Source organism: Bos mutus, chromosome 22 (assembly GCF_027580195.1).
Source record: "Bos mutus isolate GX-2022 chromosome 22, NWIPB_WYAK_1.1, whole genome shotgun sequence".
NCBI classification, from domain to species: Eukaryota; Metazoa; Chordata; class Mammalia; order Artiodactyla; family Bovidae; genus Bos; species Bos mutus.
This window is the reverse complement of record NC_091638.1, coordinates 14,461,908-14,484,306: the sequence shown is the minus strand read 5'-3', so window position 1 is coordinate 14,484,306 and position 22,399 is coordinate 14,461,908. Positions and strand designations below refer to the sequence as shown.

General features: G+C 41.1%; 1 protein-coding gene across 3 annotated transcripts in view; it reads left to right on the top strand.

Moving 5' to 3' along the window:
• The window catches only part of ULK4 (unc-51 like kinase 4), a 502,164-nt gene that overhangs the window by 88,173 nt on the left and 391,592 nt on the right, over nucleotides 1–22,399 (top strand). For all 3 annotated transcript variants that reach the window (XR_011461930.1, XR_011461929.1, XM_070359559.1), the window contains exons 19-20: nucleotides 5,133–5,216; nucleotides 16,095–16,256. Coding sequence is in view for 1 of the 3 variants with exons in the window: in XM_070359559.1 (XP_070215660.1) it covers nucleotides 5,133–5,216; nucleotides 16,095–16,256 (246 nt within the window). In the remaining 2 variants the exon portion in view is untranslated. The remainder of the gene's footprint in view (nucleotides 1–5,132; nucleotides 5,217–16,094; nucleotides 16,257–22,399) is intronic.

The window sequence follows — 22,399 nt, the reverse complement described above, 5'->3', positions numbered from 1 at the left end:
TTTAACTTATATTCAGAGTACATCATGAGAAATGCTGGGCTGGAGGAAGCACAAGCTGGAATCAAGATTGCCGGGAGAAATACCAGTAACCTCAGGTATGCAGATGACATCACCCTATGGCAGAAAGTGAAGAAGAACTAAAGAGTCTCTGATGAAAGTGAAAGAAGAGAGTGAAAAAGTTGGCTTAAAGCTCAACATGATCTTAGAAAACAAAGATCATGGCATCCGGTCCCATCACTTCATGGCAAACAGATGGGGAAACAGTGGCTGACTTTATTTTTCTGGGCTCCAAAATCACTGCAGATGGTTACTGCAGCCATGAAATTAAAAGACGCTTACTCCTTGGAAGGAAAGGTATGACCAACCTAGACAGCATATTCAAAAGCACAGACATTACTTTGCCAACAAAGGTCCGTCTAGTCAAGGCTATGGTTTTTCCTGTAGTCATGTATGGATGTGAGAGTTGGACTATAAAGAAAGCTGAGCACTGAAGAATTGATGCTTTTGAACTGTGGTGTTGGAGAAGACTCTTGAGAGTCCTTTGGACTGCAAGGAGATCCAACCAGTTCATCCTAGAGGAGATTAGTCCTAGGTGTTCATTGGAAGGACTGATGTTGAAGCTGAAACTCTAATACTTTGGCCACCTGATGCAAAGAGCTGATTCATTTGAAGAGACCCTGATATTGGGAAAGATTGAGGGCACGAGGAGAATGGATGACAGGATGAGATGGTTGGATGGCATCACCGACTCAATGGACATGGGTTTGGGTGGACTCTGGGAGTTGATGGACAGGGAGGCCTGGCGTGCTGCGGTTCATGGGGTCGCAAAGAATTGGACATGACTGACCAATTGAACTGAATATATGTATACATCTGTGTAACCATCACCACAGTCAAGATAATGAAAATCTCCATCACCTCCAAAAGGTTTCCTTAGCACCCTCGGTAATTCCTTCATCCTTCCTCTGTCCCTGTCCCCAGGCAACCACTTACTTGCCTTTTGTCACATAGACTAGTTTGCATTTTTTAGTCTTCTATAAAGGGAATGTTACAGAATCACATTTATTTCTGAAAGTAGATCTGAAGAATCATTTCTCTTGCTACTTACTTTAATTGGATATAAGCTAGGCTATTTTAGTATAGGGATGATTCTGTGGCCATGACATTTGACCACATCTTAATGATATGGCAGAAAGTGAAGAAGAACTAAAGAGCCTCTTGATGAAAGTGAGAGAGGAGGGTCAAAAAGTTGGCTTAAAATTCAGCATTCAGAAAACTAAGATCATGGCATCCGGTCCCATCACTTCATGGCAAATAGATGGGGAAACAGTGAAAACAGTGACAGACTTTATTTTTTGGGCTCTAAAATCACTGCAGATGGTGACTGCAGCCATGAAATTAAAAGACATTTGCTCCTTGGAAGCAAAGCTATGATCAACCAAGCAGAGACATTACTTTGCCAACAAAGTTCCATCTAGTCAAAGCTATGGTTTTTCCAGTAGTCATGTATGGATATGAGAGTTGGACCATAAAGAAAGCTGAGCACCGAAGAACTGATGCTTTTGAACTGTGGTATTGGAGAAGACTCTTGAGAGTGCCTTGGACTGCAAGGAGATTATACCAGTCCATCCTAAAAGAAATCAGTCTTGAATATTCATTGCAGGGACTGATGCTGAAGCTGAAACTCCAATACTTTGACCACCTGATGCGAAGAACTAACTCATTGGAAAAGACCCTGATGCTGGGAAAGATTGAAGGTGGGAGGAGAAGGGGACAACAGAGGATGAGATGGTTGGATGGCATCACTGACTCAATGGACATGAATTTGAGTAAGCTCCGGGAATTGGTGATGGACAGGGAAGCCTGGCAGCCCATGGGGTTACAAAGAGTCGGATATGACTGAGCGACTGAACTGAACTAATGACAGGAAGTTATATCCACAAAAATCACTAATGTTTCATGCAATGAGGGTGTTTTGTGGCGTTGTAACTTTGAATGTAGGTAAACCTTAACATCTCAGGGCAGCGCTGACCTACTGGGACTGACCTGAAGTTACACACACACACACACACACCACCCACACACACACACACACACATCGTGTATAACAAAGAGACTGACGTCCTGACCTTTTGGCTCTCTGGCAACACTCCAAGGTTACAAGCTTGAGGACTGCAGTCCGGACTGTGATTCTATAGAGGAATGTGTGAGACAGCACATTTTAGTTTATGTATCTTTTTCTTCCTTTTGTCAAGGATGCATAATGAGCTAGAGTCAGGTGTTCCCATGTGTTGTCTCTCTTGGTGCAGCACGTCACCGTCTGTCACCTGGCCTGCTGAAAGAACTCCCAGGTGGTCTCGTTGCGTCACTCTGTGTGCACTGCAGTCCCCAGACCTAAGCTGGAGAGAGCCTGTGGAGGCAAGGCCCCTCCACCGTTGTCACTCCTAGGGCTCCCCCTGCTCCCTGTCTTCCTTTTGTCACCTCTGGGCCTTGGGGCTGCTCCTCAGTTCCCATATGACCTTTGTCCTCTCTACCCTCTTAGCCGCTTCCTCCTTCCAGCCTCGCTGGCCTCCCCATGGGACCTCGAAGCCCCCACACCCTGATCGTGCTGCCACACTTGTGCATTCGCTGTTCTTCCTGCTCACAGTGTTTACCTGCAGACATCTGCTGTTCATCTTCTCTTGCATGGATTTCTGCAGAGAGCCTCCTCCTGAACCTGAGAACTGTGAGATGAAGCCCTTTGCATACAGACTTCCTCTAACCCCTTGGCCAGCTGTGCTTTTCTTTATAGCTTGCATGACTGTCTTGCCTTGTTTATTTTGTTTAAGTAAAAAAAAATTTTTTTGTGCCCACCACTCCCTCCCCACCACCGCCCCACTGAACACCATTAAGACAGAACATTTGTCTGTCTTGTTCATAGCTGCATGACTGTTGTTTAGAAGAGTTCTTGGCACACAGTAGGTGCTTGTTTTCAGTCCTGAGCTGCAGCGTGGCCAGTGGGACAGGAGGGAAGTGAGCAAGAGGCAGGGCTGCAGGAGACAGGAATGCGACCGCGGAAGGCTCCTCAGCCAAGTCGGGGGCCTTGGTTTTGATCCTAAGAGCAAGAGGAAGCTGGTTAAGAGTTATAAGAAAGGTATGGATGTCATCTGACTTAAGTGCCACAAGGGTGACTGTGGTTTCAATGTGAAGAATAGATGGGAGGATTGTAAGAGAAGCTTCTGGTCCGTAACTGCGAGTACGTGAAGTAGGAGCAAAATCAGGAGAGGAGTGGGTATTTCAGAAAAGAGTTTATAGGGCTGAATGTGGAAGTTACCGTCCAAGAAAAAGGACTACAAAGAGTCCCCTGGGTTGAGTGGATACAAAAGTCAACCAGGAACCCAACAAGAGCTGTTTTATGTATTTATTTAACATGGAGTGGGAGGAAGAAGAAGTCAGACTGCTGTGTGTTGAGGATTTAGAGGGACGTGGGATCCTGAGGAAGTCAGTATGAGGTGAGCATCACCATAGGAAAGAGCAGAGGGGTGTGGGGTGGAGGGCTGTTTTGAAAATGGGAGATGACAGTGAGTCTGGTGGAAATAGGAAGGATCCCATGGAGACACCATGTTGAATACTTAGGAGCAGTAAGGGATAGTCCAGAAGCTGGTGACCCTGAAGGAAGAAGGGTGGGAGGGGACTTGTGAGCCCACATGGAAGGGGTGGAGGAACCTGTCTTACGATGACCCAGGGTATGAGCAGCAGCCAGCTGCAGGTGGAGGTGAGCGCATGGTTCCTCTCTTGTGACTTTCACGATCTTTCTGAAGAAGAAAAGCGAAGTTTTGGGAGGGCAGTGGGTTGAAATGCTGTAGTTTTTCAGGAGAGGGAATCTGTCAGAGAGAGAAGCAGGCCTGGTGAGTGACCTGGAAGGTCCCTGGGCTTCCCCATCCTACGTCACTCTGGAGTCTGTGTTTTTGGTGTCCCCCTCCCAGAGCCCAGCTGTCTGACCACAGGCCTAGAGAGAGCAAGCCACTGCCTTTGGGTAAGGCTGAGTTTCCCCAGACCTGAGACAGTGGAACTCCAAAGAATGAGCTCCTTCAGGCCTTTGTCAGGAGTGATTAAATTATAGGCCAGGAATCTCAGTGGCAGCCAAGGTGGGTAGGGGTAGACGGGGGTAAAGAAAAAGGGCGAGGAACATGGGGAGTAGGGTCCAGGGATGTTAAGGAAAGCCTGTGGTGAGTGTCGTGAATAAATGAGCTGGAAGGGAGGCACATTGTGTTTGAAAGTTAAATTGGGTGCTGAACTAGTGATTTTCGAGCTGGAGCAGCTCCGGTCGATAATGGCTAGATTATGACCATGTGTGGCAGTTCATGATTAAGGGTACAGTGTTAACGAGTCACAATTCCCATCATTGGTATTAAGTACTTTTGGATCAGTAAGGTACCACTTCTGACATTTGAACAGTCTTCAAACAGAAATATTCTGTCTAAGCAGAACCTACTTGCTTCTGCTATAACCAGAGTGTTTTATTTTTTTTTTCTCATCTTTCTCTGTGGCCCCTGATTGATTTTGTGACTTTATTTGTTAGATTCCAGGAGAGTTCTTGTGGTTATTTTTCTAACTTAGTTCTTTGTGAAAGAATTATTCCTGATATCCTTCCAAGCAGTGTACTCACTGATCCTAGTTACTTGCTTTTGTCGAGCTTCATCTTGCTAGGTAGCATACTGTGTTTTCCTTGTTCTTATGGATTATCCAGAGATGCTACTCCAAACTGCACGTTCTGTGCTTCCACGTCATTCCAGATGATGTCATACCTTTAGGTAGAAGTGTGTGTATCGTAATCTGTGGTTATCAGTGGCGTGGTTTCTCTATCAGCCAGGTCATGCTGTCATCCCTTGGTTCTTTCCATCGAGCTATTGCTGAGGGGAGCTTATCACCATCGTATATGACATACTGGGAAACAGAAGAAGTGCTTTGTATGTACACTGCAGTGAAGGACCCCTCATCAGGTCATGATTGGCAGGTTGTAAGCAGTACTTGCAGTAGAAAGTTAAAAGTTCGACGTCATTTGTGTATGTGAAACTTAGCCTTTTTTCTTGAAAGGGTTAACACCTTCTGTGCCGTTAGCCTCACTGCCTTTCCTTCTACTTCATTTTTAGGAAGAAAAAAAAAAGCACCCCCGAGAATGCTGGGCTGTTCCCTTGGCTGCATACACGGTGCTAATGAGGTGCCTTCGGGAAGGGGTAAGGCTGCTTTGTTGTCCTCTGTAGACGCCTGCAATTGTAATAACCCTTCAGGCACTGTGTGAGGATTGTAGCCTGCAGCGGTGCTCGAGCCTGTCAGCCAAGTACTGTACCGCTCCTGAATTTAAATAATCCCGACAAGCCACTGTGAGCCCGTGGCCTACAGGGGAGCAAGTGAAAAAACCAACTCACATTCACTTGTTTAAACGTCTTGCTTTTTAAGAGACGATAGCAAATATAAACAACCTAAGTAGCTCTCAATGACATATCCTTAATCCCCCGCTTCCAGTTACCAGTAACTCAGTTTAGTAAGCCAGGTGTATGCAGGGAATTTTCTGCCAGCCTCGATAGCCCAGTGATTATCTTGTCATATTGCCATTTTGTGGTTCAGAAACAAGGAAGCTGCCACCAGCATCCACTGATTTTAATATTAAGTAGTCGTTATTATGTGATGTGGTTTCTTCAGTTTATGCACATCCCTTCTCTTGCTATTCATGGCTGAAAACCAGCCGGCTGGCCAACCAGCCAACTTGCATAAGTAGCTCCTGTGTGTGACCGTGAGGAGGATTTATAACTGACCTCAAAGGCTGGCATTTTTGTTTGCTTTAAACCTTGACATTGTCTCACCCAAGGCAAAGCCATAGGCTAAAAGCATTCCTTAAGGAATGAAAAAAAAATGTCAAAACAAACATCTTCCTTTTGAGTTCATTACTTCATGCATGTTATGGTAATGGCATGATGTTCCAAGTACAGAAAAATCTCTGCAGTTTTCCCCTAGTGATCCAGAAAGGCATCGAGAGCACGTCCCAGCCTGTAGGGTGAATGTGTAGTCAGTTGTCCCTGTGGGGTGTGCATGAAGCCAGTGAACTGCGCTGTATCAACAATATGAGAATTAAGCTATCTTTATCTGTAGTCAAAAGACATGTTGGGGTTTATCATTCAGGGCCTCAAGCTAGGCATGCCCAGGGGGCACACGGATGAAGAAGGTGGACTCTATGTTCATGCACACATCTACCTGTTGTGGGAGATGAGATAAACTATAAAGTGGAATCTGTCAAGTACATTCACGCCGAAGAACAAAATACAGGAGCTCAAAGGAGAAAGGAGTCTTCCAGGGATTTTTTAAATGGTGTAAAGAAAGTTTTAGAACTTTGTATCTTTAATTTATAAAACTTAGATTAATGCTGAGTAAAAGATGGTCAGTTCTAACCCATGAGGTGGTGTCCTTTATTAGATATGTCCTCCCCAACCGCTCCTGTATTTGTCATCGAGTACATACTATGAAGAATGTTTGCTATGCATGTGCATTGTTAATTGTAACCTAATGATACAGCTAATGATAGAATGATAGAGTTAACTGTGAGTATACACACTTGTCTTTTCTTCTCTCTTCGTATGTGTGTCAGGTCTTGTCTATTTTTCATGAAGAGGGAAGACAGTCTAGAACTCTCTAATTTGTGAAAATTTTATACATTTGGAAGACGTTTTAGTGTATGCTTTGGCAGCATGTACACTAACACTGTCCCTACAAAATGACAAATTCAGAGGTGAACATTCCCCTGAAAAAAGGATTTGTCTTTTCAAAAATAATTTAATTGTAGCAGTTCTTGAGGCAATTTGTCTATTGTATTCAGGACATAGTTGAAGGTAAAATAATTTTTAAGTCACTTGTCTTCGATGATTTAATTTTTTTAATGTAGAAAACTGTTTTCCCAGCTCCTCCTGGTATTTCTGAATGTAGGTTCTTTCTTACAGAAGAGTATATGAATTGTATGGATATGGTTAAAAGCGCATACTCTGACTCACTCTGTTAAAAAGCAAAAGGCTGGTTGCTTAGAGAATTCTCTGTCTCTTTTGGATTGAAATTTGTACTTTCTTTCAAGGAGTAACCGCTATTCTGACTTTGGTGATAAACTTCACCAAGGTTTTCTTGTTTTTCTTAAATTTTTTTTTTCTTTTCACAAATGTTTCTTTATTTTGTTTCCCTTTTTGAGTGTATTGCTAAATACTAGATTGATTGATTCTGAATGGATTGGCATCATGTTCTTTTGAGACTTAATTTTTTTTTCTTTTGCTTAAAGTTAGGTTGAGGTTGATACACGTCGATTGTGTAAAGTGCAGCTCATCGGTCCCACTGAATAGTGTGTTGGTGTATGCCTCAATGCAGGAACACAGGCACACATGTGTATCAGTTTATATAGGAGTATCCATTAACCCACATCTTCTTGAACGTTTGATAGAGTCACAGTTTAAATTTTTGACAATCTCATGACCATTAAATTGTTTCCTCAGTGTCGTTTTAATATGTATTTTCTTGAGTACTAATGAGGATGACCATCTTTTTCTGTTTATCTTGGTTTTTGGAATTTCCTGTTTTGAAAATGATTATCAAGTCTTAAGCCAGTTTCTTCTCTTGCTTTGTAGGAATTCTGCATACCATCATCCTCCACCAGCTATTGCTATAAAATGTTTCAAGTATTAGAAAAGGAAAGAAAACTAATGGCTTTTATTTCCGTCAGCTGTTAATATATTTGCCTTCTTTGCTTTGTTGTAATATGTGTGTATGTATATATATCCATATATGTGTATTTATTATTTATTCATTTGTTTATTTTCTGAGATGTTTGAAAAAATTCAGATGTCATGGTACTCTACCCACAGGAATTTCTTTTATGTATTCTGGATATTAATCTTTTCTTGTTTACACGGGTCCCAGATACTTTTCTATTTTGTGTTTGATCTTTTCGTTTCCTTTACAGTGTCTGTTGCTAAGCAGAAGTTCTTAATTTTAATAGATATTTATCAATCCATAAGATGTTTGGTCTTTTCATTTTCTTTATAGTATCTGTGGCTAAGCAGAAGTTCTTAATTTTAATAGAATTTATCAATCCATGAGATGTTAATCTAACACTAAGATGTGCTATTACATATTCCTTTTTCGTGTGTATCAGTTCAGTTCAGTTGCTCATTCGTGTCCGACTCTTTGCAACCCCATGAACCACAGCACGCCAGGCCTCCCTGTCCATCACCAACTCCCAGAGTCCACCCAAACCCATGTCCGTTGAGTCAGTGATGCTATCAGGGAAGCCCAAAACTAAATAAAAGTTTTTGTGTATACTTTTATTTATTTTTGGGCTTCTCTTACAGCTCAGTTGGTAAAGAATCTGCCTGCAATGCAGGAGACCCCGGTTTGATTCCTGGGTCAGGAAGATCTGCTGGAGAAGGGATAGGCTACCCGCTCTAGTATTCTTGGGCTTCCCTTGTGGCTCAGCTGGTGAAGAATCCGCCTGCAATGTGGGAGACCTGGGTTTGATCCCTGGGTTGGGAAGATCCGCTGGAGAAGGGGAAAGGCTACCCACTGTAGTATTCTGGCCTGGAAAATTTGCAGAGTTGGACACGACTGAGTGACTTTCACTTTCACGTCATTTATTTTTGGCTGACTGGCTCCTCGCTGCTGCACAGGCTTTCTCTAGCTGTAGCGAGCGGGGCTACTCTCTGGGTGCGGTGTGCAGGCTTCTCACTGGGGCGGCTTCTCTTGTGGAGCACGGGCTCTCGAGCGTGCGGGCTCAGTTGCTGCGGCTCTGGGGCTCTAGAGCGCAGGCTCGGTAGTTGTGGCGCTTGGTCTCAGTTGCTCTGAGGCATGTGGGGTCTTCCCGGGTCCGGGATCCAACCTGTGTCTCCTGCACTGGCAGACGGATTCTTTACCATTCAGCCACGAGGGCTGCCCATGTTATTCTTCTAAAAGTTATTTTTTATTTTTTCCTTTTTTCTGTTTAGAAGTTTATTTGTAATTGTTTTGTGTGTCTGTGTGTGGCGATACGTGTGGGTTCAGTTCTGTTTTTAAAATAAATGTAATCAGTTATCCCAGCATCATCTAATGAAAAGTCTTCTCCCCACGACTCTGGTGTCACCTCGGTCATGCCTGTGTGCATGTCTCTTCCTGGGCTCTAATTAGTTCTGTTGGGCTGTTATCTGTGCCATGCTGTTTAAATTAATAGTCCTTACTTTTTAATAATTTTGAAAATATACACTGACATTTTTTGTTACCCTTGTAATCTTTTTCATGAGTTTCTGAGCTCCTTTTTAATTTTCTCTTTACTTGAAAAGTTGATTCTAAAAATTACATGTTCACCTGTTGGTACATTGATAGTATACATCTATGAATAAATTTAAGGAGGACTGATACTAGTGAAAATGGAAGGCATATTCAATGAGAAGACTAACAAGAGAATGTCATATTTGGTTTAAAAAACACTGAAATAAGATGATTGTAGTTCCTTTGAATTCTCCATGACATTCCGCTAATGTATTTAATTCACTGCTTAAGTCAACTCTCTCAGATACAGCTCCCATTCTTTAGAGGTAGCGTTTATGAAACATATTATGTACTGGCTGGATACAGGAGAGGCAAAGATGGTTAAGATACTGCCCTATCTTCATGTATTAGGAAAGTGATTTTTTTTTAAAGAAAGTGATTTTTTTTAACCTCTGGTTTAGTGTGCCGTTTCTTGCTGTTTTGTAACTACCTTTGCATTTTCTTCCCTTCTCTTAGGTAGTGACTAAGACCCTTAAGACTATCAACTTTCGTCTCAACCTAGTGTTAGCTGTGTCCCATTGTTTTGACATGTAGTGTTTCCATTATTGTTATTTTATAGATAATCCCTGCTGCTGCTGCTGCTAAGTCGCTTCAGTCGTGTCCGACTCTGTGCGACCCCATAGACGGCAGCCCACCAGGCTCCCCGGTCCCTGGGATTCTCCAGGCAAGAACACTGGAGTGGGTTGCCATTTCCTTCTCCAATGCATGAAAGTGAAAAGTGAAAGTGAAGTCGCTCAGTCGTGCCCGACTCTTAGCGACCCCATGGACTGTAGCCTACCAGGCTCCTCCGTCCATGGGATTTTCCAGGCAAGAGTACTGGAGTGGGTTGCAATTGCCTTCTCCACAGATAATCCCTAGTTAAATTTTTTTCTGGGTCCAGGCTTTTTTATGGGATGGTTTAAACTTTTTCAGGGGGGTGGAATTTTATTGCCTCTTTTTTCTTTTGTTACAATAACAAAGTTGTATTACTGTATAGATTAAGAATGTCTATTCTGTTTCTCTTGTATGTTTTTAAATTGTGGTAAAATATATATACTATTTGCCGTCTTAGCTATTAAGCATATAGTTCAGTGGCATGAAGAACATTTACATTGTTGTGCTGTTTCTGTTGTTCTTAAATATATTGATGTTTTCTGCCTAACTTATTGACCTTTTTATACTTTCAAAACTTAGTAATGTGCTTTATTGAACTTGGGCCATTGATTCTGATTTATACCCCTTATCCTTCTAATCTGTGCATTGAGAAAAATGTGGTATGGGAATTGTACTTTTTTGTTTTAATTCATATGTAAATTTCTTAGAAGACAATTTTAGTTTTAAATTATAAATTTTGTTCATGTTTCTGGTGCATAGATAACTAACTTTGCCAAGGGATTTTCCTACATGTTCTGTGATAAGGGTTTTCTAGTCAAATACTTGGGACATATCAGGTTAAACAAAGTTGAATGGTTTCGTTTGTATTTAGTACTTTTCAGAACTTTTAATTATGAATCCACATGGGAGCGTATTGTATATGATGTTTTCAAATTTATTTGCCCACAGACATATCTTATCCTGTGGCACATTGTAGCATGCACTTTGGGAGAGAAAGGTAGTCTTATTCTGGGACTGTTATGAGTTTATTTAAATAGTGTTCAGGAAACTTTCTCTTTTTCAAAAGATTACCTAAGAGATTATGACCTTGTTTTCGAAACAGGTCAACCTGTTATGATTTCTGTAATTTTAACAATGATAGTAGAAATGTGAGTCAAGTGATTTTGATCTTGTTACAGATGTAAATGCTCAGGTGGAAAGAGGGAAATATTTAGAGTGAGAGACTTCGGGTGGAACATGCCAAAAAAAAAAAAAATCTGGTATAACATTTTATGTTTGAAAATTGAAAATAGGTTCAATGCACGATGCTGGATGCTTGGGGCTGGTGCACTGGGACGACCCAGAGGGATGGTATGGGGAGGGAGGAGGGAGGAGGGAAAAAAAAAAAAAGAAAATTTTATTTGTTTTTATTTTGGCCGTGCTGGGCCTAGGTTGTGGCACTTGGACCTAGTTGCCCCATGGGATGTGAGATCTTAGTTCCATAGCCATGGATCGAATCCTTGTCCCCTGCATTGGAAGGCAGATTGTTTGTTAAGAATCCTGGAAGTCTCTGTGGTATAACTGTTTTAAAGAGAGTGTGGCAGTATAGAAGAAAAGGTGTCCATGATGACACTGAGCCATTGTTTCGACTTGGTGTTGGCATTTTGGAGACTTTGAGCTGGGAGTCAGGGGGTGTGGATTGGAGTCCCAGGTGTGCCACTCTGGAGTAGTTTGATAGTTGGAGCCCCACCTGATGTTTTGTATGAAAAAAGGTACCTTGCTGGCTGGTCTTCCACATGCTTCTGACTTGGGCTGTCTTTGACAGCTTTCCATTCCATTGCTTTTACCCTCATTTTTGTTTTTCAGTCGCTAAGTTGTGTCCAACTCTTTGCAACCCCATGAACTGCAGCCTGCCAGGCTTCCCTATCCTTCACTATTTCCCTGAGTTTGCTCAAACTCATATCCATTGAATCCGTGATGCCATCCAACCATCTCATCCTCTGTCTCCCCTTCTCCTCTTGCAGTCAGTCTTTCCCAGCAGCAGGGTCTTTTCCGGTGAAGGCACCAGCTCTTCATATCAGGTGGCCGAAGTATTGGAGCTTCAGCATGAGTCCTTCCAATGATTATACTAGCAAAGACAGATTATGTACTTGGTATCATCACTGTATTGATCCTGGGAACATTTGGCAATGAACTTACATGGCATATGTTCAGTATGTGCATGAAGTAGGGAGGCCGAGGAAGCTGACTTTCCTTGAAAGTAGTTATTTTCATCTGGGTAGGTAGCAACCTACTCTGCAGTGCGCACAGAAACTGAAAATAGCACCTAGAATGTTTCCACATGTTTAGAGGAGATTCATTGTATGCATTTGTATCTAATCAACCTCATCTTTTTTAAATAACTTGCATAGTAGTCTGTTTATAATTATGGGTGCTGAACTGACACCTGGCATATGTTAAAATGTGAGGCTCAAATAATAAATCCTTGGCCTAATTATTCATTTCTGAACAAAAGCTTATTAGACAATTTCGATGTAACAAATTTCTTTTAAGAGGAAATTGAATTTTTAGTTTTTAATTAGTGCTTTTAAAAAAAGAAAGCTAGTGGTAAATTGCTTATGAATTTAATTAGAAAAAGACAGGACTTGAATTAGAAAGTATAGAGATATTAGTCATTATGTGTATTATCTTTGAAGTGTTTTTGGACACTAGTTATCTAAAATGAGGATGGAGAAGTTAAATTCTCTTGATATTGGATAAAAGTGAAAATGTACAGCTACATTTTCTGTTTTTGTTACTGTCACAGTTTTAAGTTTAATTTTCCTAATGAAGAACATGTGTGCCATCAACTTCGGGTTCTCTATAGGTACGCACCTTTCTCCTTGCCTTTATATAGTGAAAGTGGGCAATGTGTATGGGGAATAGGAATGATACAGGCTTTTTTTGTGTGTGTTTTTCTCTTTAATATCACTATTCATAATATTTGGAATGCTAATATTAGTAGAATGCAGCAGGGCTTACCAAGTATGGAGTTGCCTAATGTGTCTTAAAGCGAACCTTTGAGAATGGCATAAAGAAGCAATCCTGAGTTTTTTTCTGAGTTTAGGGAGTAGATCAGTTAGTTTCCTGACTCTTGGTGAGGTCAGAGGCACAAAGTGTGGTGTGCTCGCTGCCAGAGTGAGGTCTGCACCTCCTCTTCTCCTGTGGCAGATAATCTTAGGGGGGAAGCTCCACAGGGCTGTACAGTTTACACTGGTTGGACTTCTGTGTAAATTTCCATGTTCCTTTAACTTTTATCCCATTATATGCTTTGTAGACTTAACAAATTCTATAGCTCTTCTGTGTCTTTCTCATTTAATACCTATTTTTTTTTTTTTTAATCTTTTTATTATTATGTTTAACTTCATGGCATTGTGGATAGAGGGAATGGTGTATGTATGATTTTAAGTCTTTGGAATTTGTTGAGACTTCTCCCATGACTCAGTATGTATGTATAATTAGGGGAAAAAAGTTCAGTTCTGCCATTGTTGAGTGATGTACTTTTTTTCTCAAAGTAGGTCAAGCTTGTTAATCTGATCGATACATACGGATGTAAATCTATGTTCATGCTGATTGTTTTTTGTCTCTTTTATCAGAGATAGATATTTAAATTGTTTTCAGTTTTATTGCGGTATAATTGACATGAAATTGTAAGATATTTAAAGTGTACAAAGTGATGATTTGATACATGCAATCATTGTGATAGATGCATACATTCCCCTATTGAGTCAACACATAAATCGTTTCATATTTTATCCTGTTACCTTTTTTGGGTGGTAGGAGTGAGAACATTTAAATTCTCCTCTTTTAGCAAATTTCAATTATACAATATAGTGTTATCAACTAGAGTCACATCGTTTTACATTAGACCTCCAGACCTTATTCATCTTATAGGTGAAAATTTGTACCTTTTACCAACCTGTTTTGAAAGATGTTATTGTTGGGTATACATTTATAGGTTGACAGTTCTTTTTCTTTTGGTACTTCAATGATATTGTTCCTCTGTGTTCTGGTTTGCATTATTTCTCATGAGAAGTCTCCCATCATCCTTATCTTTGTTAGGTAATGTGTTAGATAGTCTCTATATGTCCTTTTACTGTCACTGTTTCTACAAGTTTCTCTTTATTATTGCCTTTTAGCAGTCCGGTTATGATGTTCAGTTCAGTCACTCAGTCATATTGGACTCTCTGACCCTGTGGACTGCACACCAGGCTTCCCCGTCCATCACCAACTCCCAGAGCTTACTCAAACTCATGTCCATCGAGTTGGTGATGCCTTCCAACCATCTCATCCTCTGTTGTCCCCTTCTCCTCCTGCCTTCTGTCTTACCCAGCATCAGGGTCTTTTCCAGTGAGTCAGTTCTTCAGATCAGGTGGCCAAAGTATCAGAGCTTCAGCATCAGTCCTTCCAATGAATATTCAGGACTGATTTCCTTTAGGATTGACCAGTTTGATCTCCTTGCAGTCCAAGGGACTCTCAAATCTTCTCCAACACCACAGTTTAAAAGCATCAGTTCTTCGGCATTCAGCTTTCTTATTATGATGTACCTTGATGTTATTTTTCTTTCTTCCTCTTGAGGTTCATTGAGTTTTTTAGATTGGGCTTCCTAGGTGGCACCAAGGGGTAAAGCACCCGTTTGCCAGCCATAAGAGACGTGGTTTTGATCTTCGGGTTGGGAAGATAGGCTGGAGGCGGGCGTGGCAACCCGCTCCAGTATTCTAGCTTTTTGTTTGTTTTTGCTAATTGCTATGTCTTCACTAATCTTCTCTAGTCATTGAGTGTGCAGAGTCTGATGATATTCCAATTCAGTGTATTTTTCATATTAAACATTGTAGTCTTCTGACTTGGGTCATTTTTTAATCTATTTCTTTCATTCTTAACATGCTTCTTTCTTCTTCAGTATATGGACTGTATTTATAATAGCCATTTAAATGCTTTTTTCTTATTCTATCACTGAATTTTCTCTTATGAGTCATATTTTCCTGTTCTGTGTGTGAATTTAATCAGATGTCAAATATTGTGATTTTTGTGTTGTTGGGCATTTTGTTTTTAAGTCTTTTAAGAAGGCAGTGGCACCCCACTCTAGTACTCTTGCCTGGAAAACCCCATGGACAGAGGAGCCTGGTAGGCTGCAGTCCATGGGGTCGCTAAGAGTCTGACACGACTGAGCAACTTCACTTTCACTTTTCACTTTCATGCATTGGAGAAGGAAATGGCAACCCACTCCAGTGTTCTTGCCTGGAGAATCCAAGGGACGAGGGAACCTGGTGGGCTGCCATCTGTGGGGTCACACAGAGTTGGACACGACTGAAGTGACTTAGCAGCAGCAGCAAGTACTTTTGTGCCTTTTTTTAAAAAGTCTTTTAAGTGCTTTTGTGCTTTTTCTTGGACTCATTTAAGTTACCTGGAAATAGCTTGATCCTTTTTGAGACTTTTAAGCATTATCAGGACAATATAGTACAGCCTTTAGTTGAGGTTAATTTGGTCACACCACTGGAGCAGTTTCTTTCTTAGGACTTTCCTTGATGCCCTGTATTTAGGTGGTCTTTAGCTAATTATTTCCAGCCCAGAGTAACTTCTGATGATTTTTCTGCATACTCTTTATGGTTTTAAAATCATCATCAAGTTTTTGTTATACTATAAGTTATGTGTATTTTCTAGATTATTTCAACCTTTTTATGGAAATATGTGGAAAATTAGGGGCTTCCCTAGTGGCTCAGCAGTAAAGAATCTACCTGCAATGTAGGAGGTGTGGGATCGATCCCTGGGTCAGGAATATCCCCTGGGGACGAAAATGGCAACCCACTCCAGTATTCTTGCCTGGGAAATCCCATGGACAGAAAGGGGAGCCTGGCAAGCTACAGTCCGTGGGGTCACAAAAGAGTCGGACACAACTTAGCAACTAAACAACAGCAACAACAACAATATATGGAGAATTATGTTAAACTATGTTTAACGATCAACCAAATGTAATGGTTCTATAGAAGCCTGAGAAAATGGCCACACCTCCAGAAACACCCGATGCATCCAGGGGCAGGTGATGGTCTTGGTGTCACGTCTTTATTTATGAAGCAATGGTTGTGAAGAAATGACGTGTATATATTTGCCATCCTAAATATTAATAATACCTATTTAATTTTCTCCTTGTGTTCTTCTCTCTCTCTCTGTAGGAGGAACGTGTTGTGAATCACATGGCAGCAAAGATTATTGAAAATGTCTGCACTACGTTTTCTGCTCAGGCCCAGGGCTTTATAACTGGGGAAATTGGGCCTGTTTTATGGTACCTATTCAAACATTCCACAGTTGATTCTCTTAGGATAACAGCAATATCGGTAAGATGGAGCGTCTTTGGGGGATATATTTGCATGTATTTAAATACCGAGTTTGAAGAACTGTGCTAGAGATAGAGTGAATTTCATTGAATAGGTGGAAATCTCAAGAGTAGCAGTTGGTGAGAACAGTAATTTGATTTTTCTCCTGAGGCAAGAGGACCGTCGAGACATTCCAAAAGGATCTTGTGTGACCCTGACATTAGGATTCCAAAAACTATTTGGAGGTGATAGTGGAAAACTGCAGTAGTGGATAGGGTATAGCATTTGGTCGGGTATATTTTTAGTGCTCCTTGACTTTTCTTGTTAGCTCTGTCTTTCAGATTTTATGTTCATTGGGTTTGTCATATGGTTCAAATGAATTCATGTTAAAGTTCAGGCATCTATGATTTTGTAGTTTTTTTATCCCAGTTGTCTACTGCTTCACTTCCATGGTTATAATGACTTGGTGTAAAAGATAATTATGTATGCAGGTGTGTTAACCTGGTTGTATCAATATAAGCGTCAGTGAAAATGATTCAGGCCTTTCTCGTGATTTATTTAGATGCTCTTTTTGATCACCAGTCTTATTTGGGCTCTCAGTGTTATCTGGTAGCCTCTCTGTATTTCTCGAGCTGACTCATCCTTGTGCTTCTTGCTGTGCCAAGTTTCAGACTTATCTTTATTCCTTAAGCCTCCATTGCCACACTTTTCCCTCCTTCATTCTCAGTAAGTGACTTCCTCCATCCTTCCCAGATAACAATGGAGACATCCAATGGGAGTTATCCCTGTGTATGTCTTCCGCGTCTGTGGACCTGTTTGCCTCCATACCTGTCCTGCCTCAGTTCTTCCCTTCCTCCTACAACTGATGAGCTGCCCCTTCTCCTCTCAGAGAAACTTCTCCATTGTTCTTCTATTTGTTCTTGAGAATCTTCAGTCAAATGTTATTTTTGCTGTTTCCTAAATCTTTAACCTCTCCTTGTCTACTAAATCTTTCTAATTAGTGCTCATGTATTCTTTACCCCCCCAAAAAAAAAATCTCATATAAAAACATATCCAAAGTTTTCTAGGGTGTACATCCATTTGTTCCCCCATTACCCCAGCCATACCTCTTGAAAGGGTTTTTGCCACAAATTCTCCTTTTTGGCCTGTTTTCAGTTATCTGTCCTAAACATGTGAATGAATCTAGTCTTGCTGAAATTGCTAATGACTTGCATATTGCTAAATTGGGTATTGATGGACATATATATTTTTATAGTGTTATTTATTGATTTTGGGCTGTTGTCCAGGCCTGCTTTCTCTCACTGCAGCGAGCAGGGCTCCTCTCTAGTTGTGGTGCACAGGCTTCTCATTGCCGCAGTTTCTCTTGTTGTGCAGCACGGGCTCTACGGCGTGGGCTTCAGTAGCTGCAGTTCCTGGGCTCAATAGCTGCGGCACACGGGCTTAGTTGCTCCATGGGATGTGGCATCGTCCTGGATCAGGGATCGTACCTGTGTCTCCTGCATGGGCAAACGGACTCTTTACCACTGAGCCGTCAGCAGAGCCCCTGATGGATATTTTTGAGTTCTTTTATTTACCGTGTTATTTTGAAGATCAAGGGGTAACAATCCTGCTCACTGAATATCTTTAAACAAAGGACATCTGCTTCATGAGCTTCACATTGTTAGAATCCCTTCCCCAAGTTGTGATATTAGTAATTAGGAAGAAACTGTCAGAAAGAGTTACAGAGTATACCAGTGAACTTTCTCAAGGCATCTTTGAGTCATATCTTACTTAAGGCATTCATTTTAATCCTGGACTTAAAAAAAAAAAAAAAAACCTGTCTTGCTTTAATTGGGTTTATGTTATCATTTTTATCTTTATGCTCAGTATGGTTTCTTTTCTTGGCAAAGTTCTTTCTAGTTGTTTCCACCAAAGTCTCACACCTTCTAGCACTTTCTTCATCTGACATGGTAAGCTTCACTCTTTCATCTTGGGCTTCTTATATTTTGTTCTCAGCCTTCATCTACATTATTAATTTTTCACTGAAATTTTGCCAGTTACCCCCGAAATGTCTCTTTCTTCTTTTATGCCCCAGGATTATATTCAGTAATGTGTTAATATATTGTTTTCATATTTCTTTGGTCTCTTTCAGTTTGAAACATTTTCTCAGCCTTTCTGGGAACTTCATGTCATTTATGAGTTTAAAGGTTGTGGGGCTTGTAATTTTTAGGGTAAGGCTCAACCTGGGTCTGTCTAGTGTTTTCCCATTGAACCTCCTTAGCACCATCGAGGATCCTGCCTGGGCCAGATGCCTCTGTGATGGTTGCTGTATGATGGTTATCCAGTTGCTTCATCCCTTTTATATTAGAAGTTGGTGAATATTTTCTATAAAGGGCCAGATAGTATGTACCTTGGGTTTTGGTGGCCACATACAGTCTCTGTTCCATATTCTTTTTTTTTTTTTAAAGCTGTATGTTGTTACTGGAGTATAATTGCTTTATAATGTTGTGTTAATTTCTGATGTATGACAAATTGAGCTGTATGTATACATATATCGTCTCCCTCCTGGGCTTCATTTCTACCCTACCCGATCCCACCTCCCTAGGTCCCATATTCTTTTTGTTTTATTTTTCTTTTTGTTTCTATAACCCGTTAAACATGTAAAAACTGTTGCACATTGTACTTAAGAGCAGTGCAGAAATAGGCCTTTGGTATTGGTTGGAATTCTATCATAAGGATGCGCTGTCCCTTCTCTCTCATATATGTGCGTATTTGTTTCATTATGATCAGAGATGCCCGTTTTATTTGATAAAGTGCAATGTCATATTACTGTTACCACTGTTATTATGCATTGTTTGGATGCTCAGATCATACTAGAAGCCCTCCAAGCTGGCTTTTGTGTCCTGTTGATCTATTTCTGTCATTGTTTGATCACTTGATACCTTTCTGAAACCATGCAGTTTTTGGACTGCTTTTGTATTTTCACTCTGCCAACCCTGGAACCAATCATTTCTCCAAGGAAGCTTTGATGTTTAGAACCCACAGTCTGGGTGATGTGCTTACTGCTTTGGGGTTTTATTGTTTGCAGGCCTTCTAAGTATTCAGAGATAGAAAAAAAGTGTATGTACCCGTATATACATATGGAGCTTGCCAGGTGGCGCAGTAGTAAAGAATCTGCCTGCCAATGCAGGAGACGTGGGCTTGATCCCTGGGTCAGGAAGATCCCCTGGAGAAGGGTATGGCTACCCACTTCAGTATTCTAGCCTGGAAAATTCCATGGACAGAGGAGACTGGTGGACTACAATCCATGGGATCTCCAAGAGTCAGATACAACTGAGCGACTAAGCACACACGCATGCACATATTCACACATACATAGAATTATTCTTACATCTGTCATTGTAGGTATTTGGAACAAAACTCATGCATTCATACTGATACTTCCAATTTTAATCCAGTATATTAGAATTCTTTCTAGACCTCCCATTTTCTATATCTGTACATCCCTTCTCGGACAGAAACCTGGTTCCCACTATTCTCAGTACATTTATTGACCTGTTCAGCTCGTTTATTCAGCGTAGCAGACTCCGTCCCCTCTGGCCGTCTCCTCTGTGTCATCATCCTCCTGCCTTGCCACCGCCGCTCTACTTCCTGGGCCCCGTGAGTGGAGGCCCGCATTCCCGTGTCTGCCCCCTTTCCTCAGAATCTGATGTATTGTCTTTGGGAAGGGAAGGAAAGGGAAGATAGATGAAGGAAAACAAAGGCTAGATGTCATTTTGTTGCTTCATCTTCCGTATTTCGTTCCCCTTTGCTGTTTGCATCCAGCTAGTCAACCTGTCCTTTGACTGTGATTCACAAATACAGCCCAGGACTGTGTGCCTCTCTCTGCAGCTCTGTTACCCCTGAAATCCAGGCCACCACCACTTCTCACCCAGACTGGCCTAGTCATCTCTTGGCCCCATAGAGTCCCCTATACCAGTGTGGGCCTAAGATGAGCAGCATTAAATAACCTAGGAGTTTGTAAGAAACATGGGATTTTGGACCCTGACCCAGAGCTACTGTCTCAGAGCCTCTGAAGGGAGAGGCCCAGTAATCTGCATTCTAACAAGCACTTCTAATGCCTACTGAAGTTTGAGAACTGCTGCCCTAGGCCTTGAAGCTCTTGGAAAACACTGCCCTGGGTGTAGAGGGAAAGATGGCTAATTAGTCCTCCCCCCTCAGGAGTGGCATCCGTTGCTTAGGATGGACCTGAAGGGAGTGGACCTGACTTGGGAAATGTGTTGAATGGATAAGAGGATTTCTGAATTTATTAGGTTTGAAGGGAATCTCTATATGAACCACAGTGGTATCCAGAGAAACCGTTAGAGTTAGATTGAACAGAATGGCTCCAGTGAGGGAGGTGACTGGGCGGGCCATTTATGATCTCTGGAGGGCCGTGAGGAAGAGTGTGACAAAGTGATGAGTGCTCCAGGGTGGTGGTTCACCCCGGCGTTGTAGGAGAGCTCTTCAACAACACTGACTACTTCTCCTCTCTCTCCACCTGCTGCCCCTTTCCCATGTAGCTTAAGGTCTCAAAGGTCAGATGAGAGTGTGTAGAGTTTGAAGAAGTCCCCAAGGTAATTTTGATATAACATAAATCATTCAAGAGACAGAAAAGAAATGGTTCTTAAACTTATTCCACGGTGATTCTGTTCATGTCTAATAGGTATGCAGCCTTCACTTCCGAATTGAGTCTCTTTCTTAGACATTGCTTTAATAAATAGATGGTTAAAAATTCTGGAAAACATGGGTAAATCTATGGCTGATTCATGTTGATGTTTGGTAGAAACCAATACAATACTGTAAAGCAATTATCCTTAAAAAAAAGTTTATGAAAAAACTAGAGATAACAGTGTCCTTTTTAGGTAAATTTTGTAGTGAATTTTGAACTGAAAATGTTCTTTCCAGCTATAAAATGTAATTTCAAACTCTGTTTCAATAAGCAAATATTTTAAACACCAGATCACTGAAAATCATTCTTGAGATTTGATTTTTTTAAATTTGGGGACTACAAGTACTCATATGCTCTTAAGCCTCTGTGAACTCTCAACTGTGTTTTATATCCAGAGTGACGAATTAAAGGTTATTTCTTCCATGACTTTTTCCAAATGGAAGGTAAGTTAGGCATTTGAGCGCCTTTCTGAAGACCGGACCTTACAGTTGCCCTCATATTGCTTTGAATACACTTAGAAGTAATCTGGACAAATCTTGCATCAAGAAATAACCCATATGGTTGGGTAGATATTTTATATCAATAGCAAGTCAGTATTATTTTGAAAGCCTCTCCCAAGAATTGTTACAGTGCTGATGATAATTACTGTTCACTGTCTTTAAGTCACTTTAAGGGAGATCTCTAAATTTCCTTAAAAAATTCAAATTGTAGCATGATCTTTAGGGACTCCATTTAGAATGCTTTTTTTTTTTAATCCAGAATTGAATAATATTTGAGATGATACTGAAATAGTGGAACAATTCTGTTTTCTTAATTGAAGTATATTACAATGTTTTATCAGTTTTAGGCGTACAGCATAATGGGGCTTCCCAAGTAGTGCTAGTGGTTAAGAATCTGCCTGTCAGTGCAGGAAGCGTAAGAGATACGAGTTCTATCCCTGGGTTGGGAAGGTTCCCTGGAGGAGGGCATGGCAACCCACTCCAGTATTCTTGCCTGGAGAATCACATGGACGAAAGAACCTGGCAAAGAGTTGGACACAACTGAAGCAACTTACCATGCAGACATGCACGTACAGCATAGTGATTCAGTATTTTTACACATTATACTTCATTAAATGCTATTGCAAGATAATGGCTATAATTTCCTGTGCTCTACAGTGTGTCTTTATTGCTTATCTGTTTTATACATGACTTTGTGTCTCTTAATGTCATACCCCTAACTTACCCCTCATTTCTCTCTCCTCTCTGGCAACCAGTAGTTTGTTTTCAATATCTGTGAGTCTGTTTCTATTTTCCTGTACACAGTTGTTTGTATTACTCTAAAAAATTCTACATATAAGCAGTACTGTACAGTATTTGTCAAATATATTTCACTAGAAAATCCCATGGACGGAGGAGCCTGGTGGGCTGCAGTCCATGGGGTCTCGAAGAGTCGGACACGACTGAGCGACTTCACTTTCACTTTCCACTTTCAT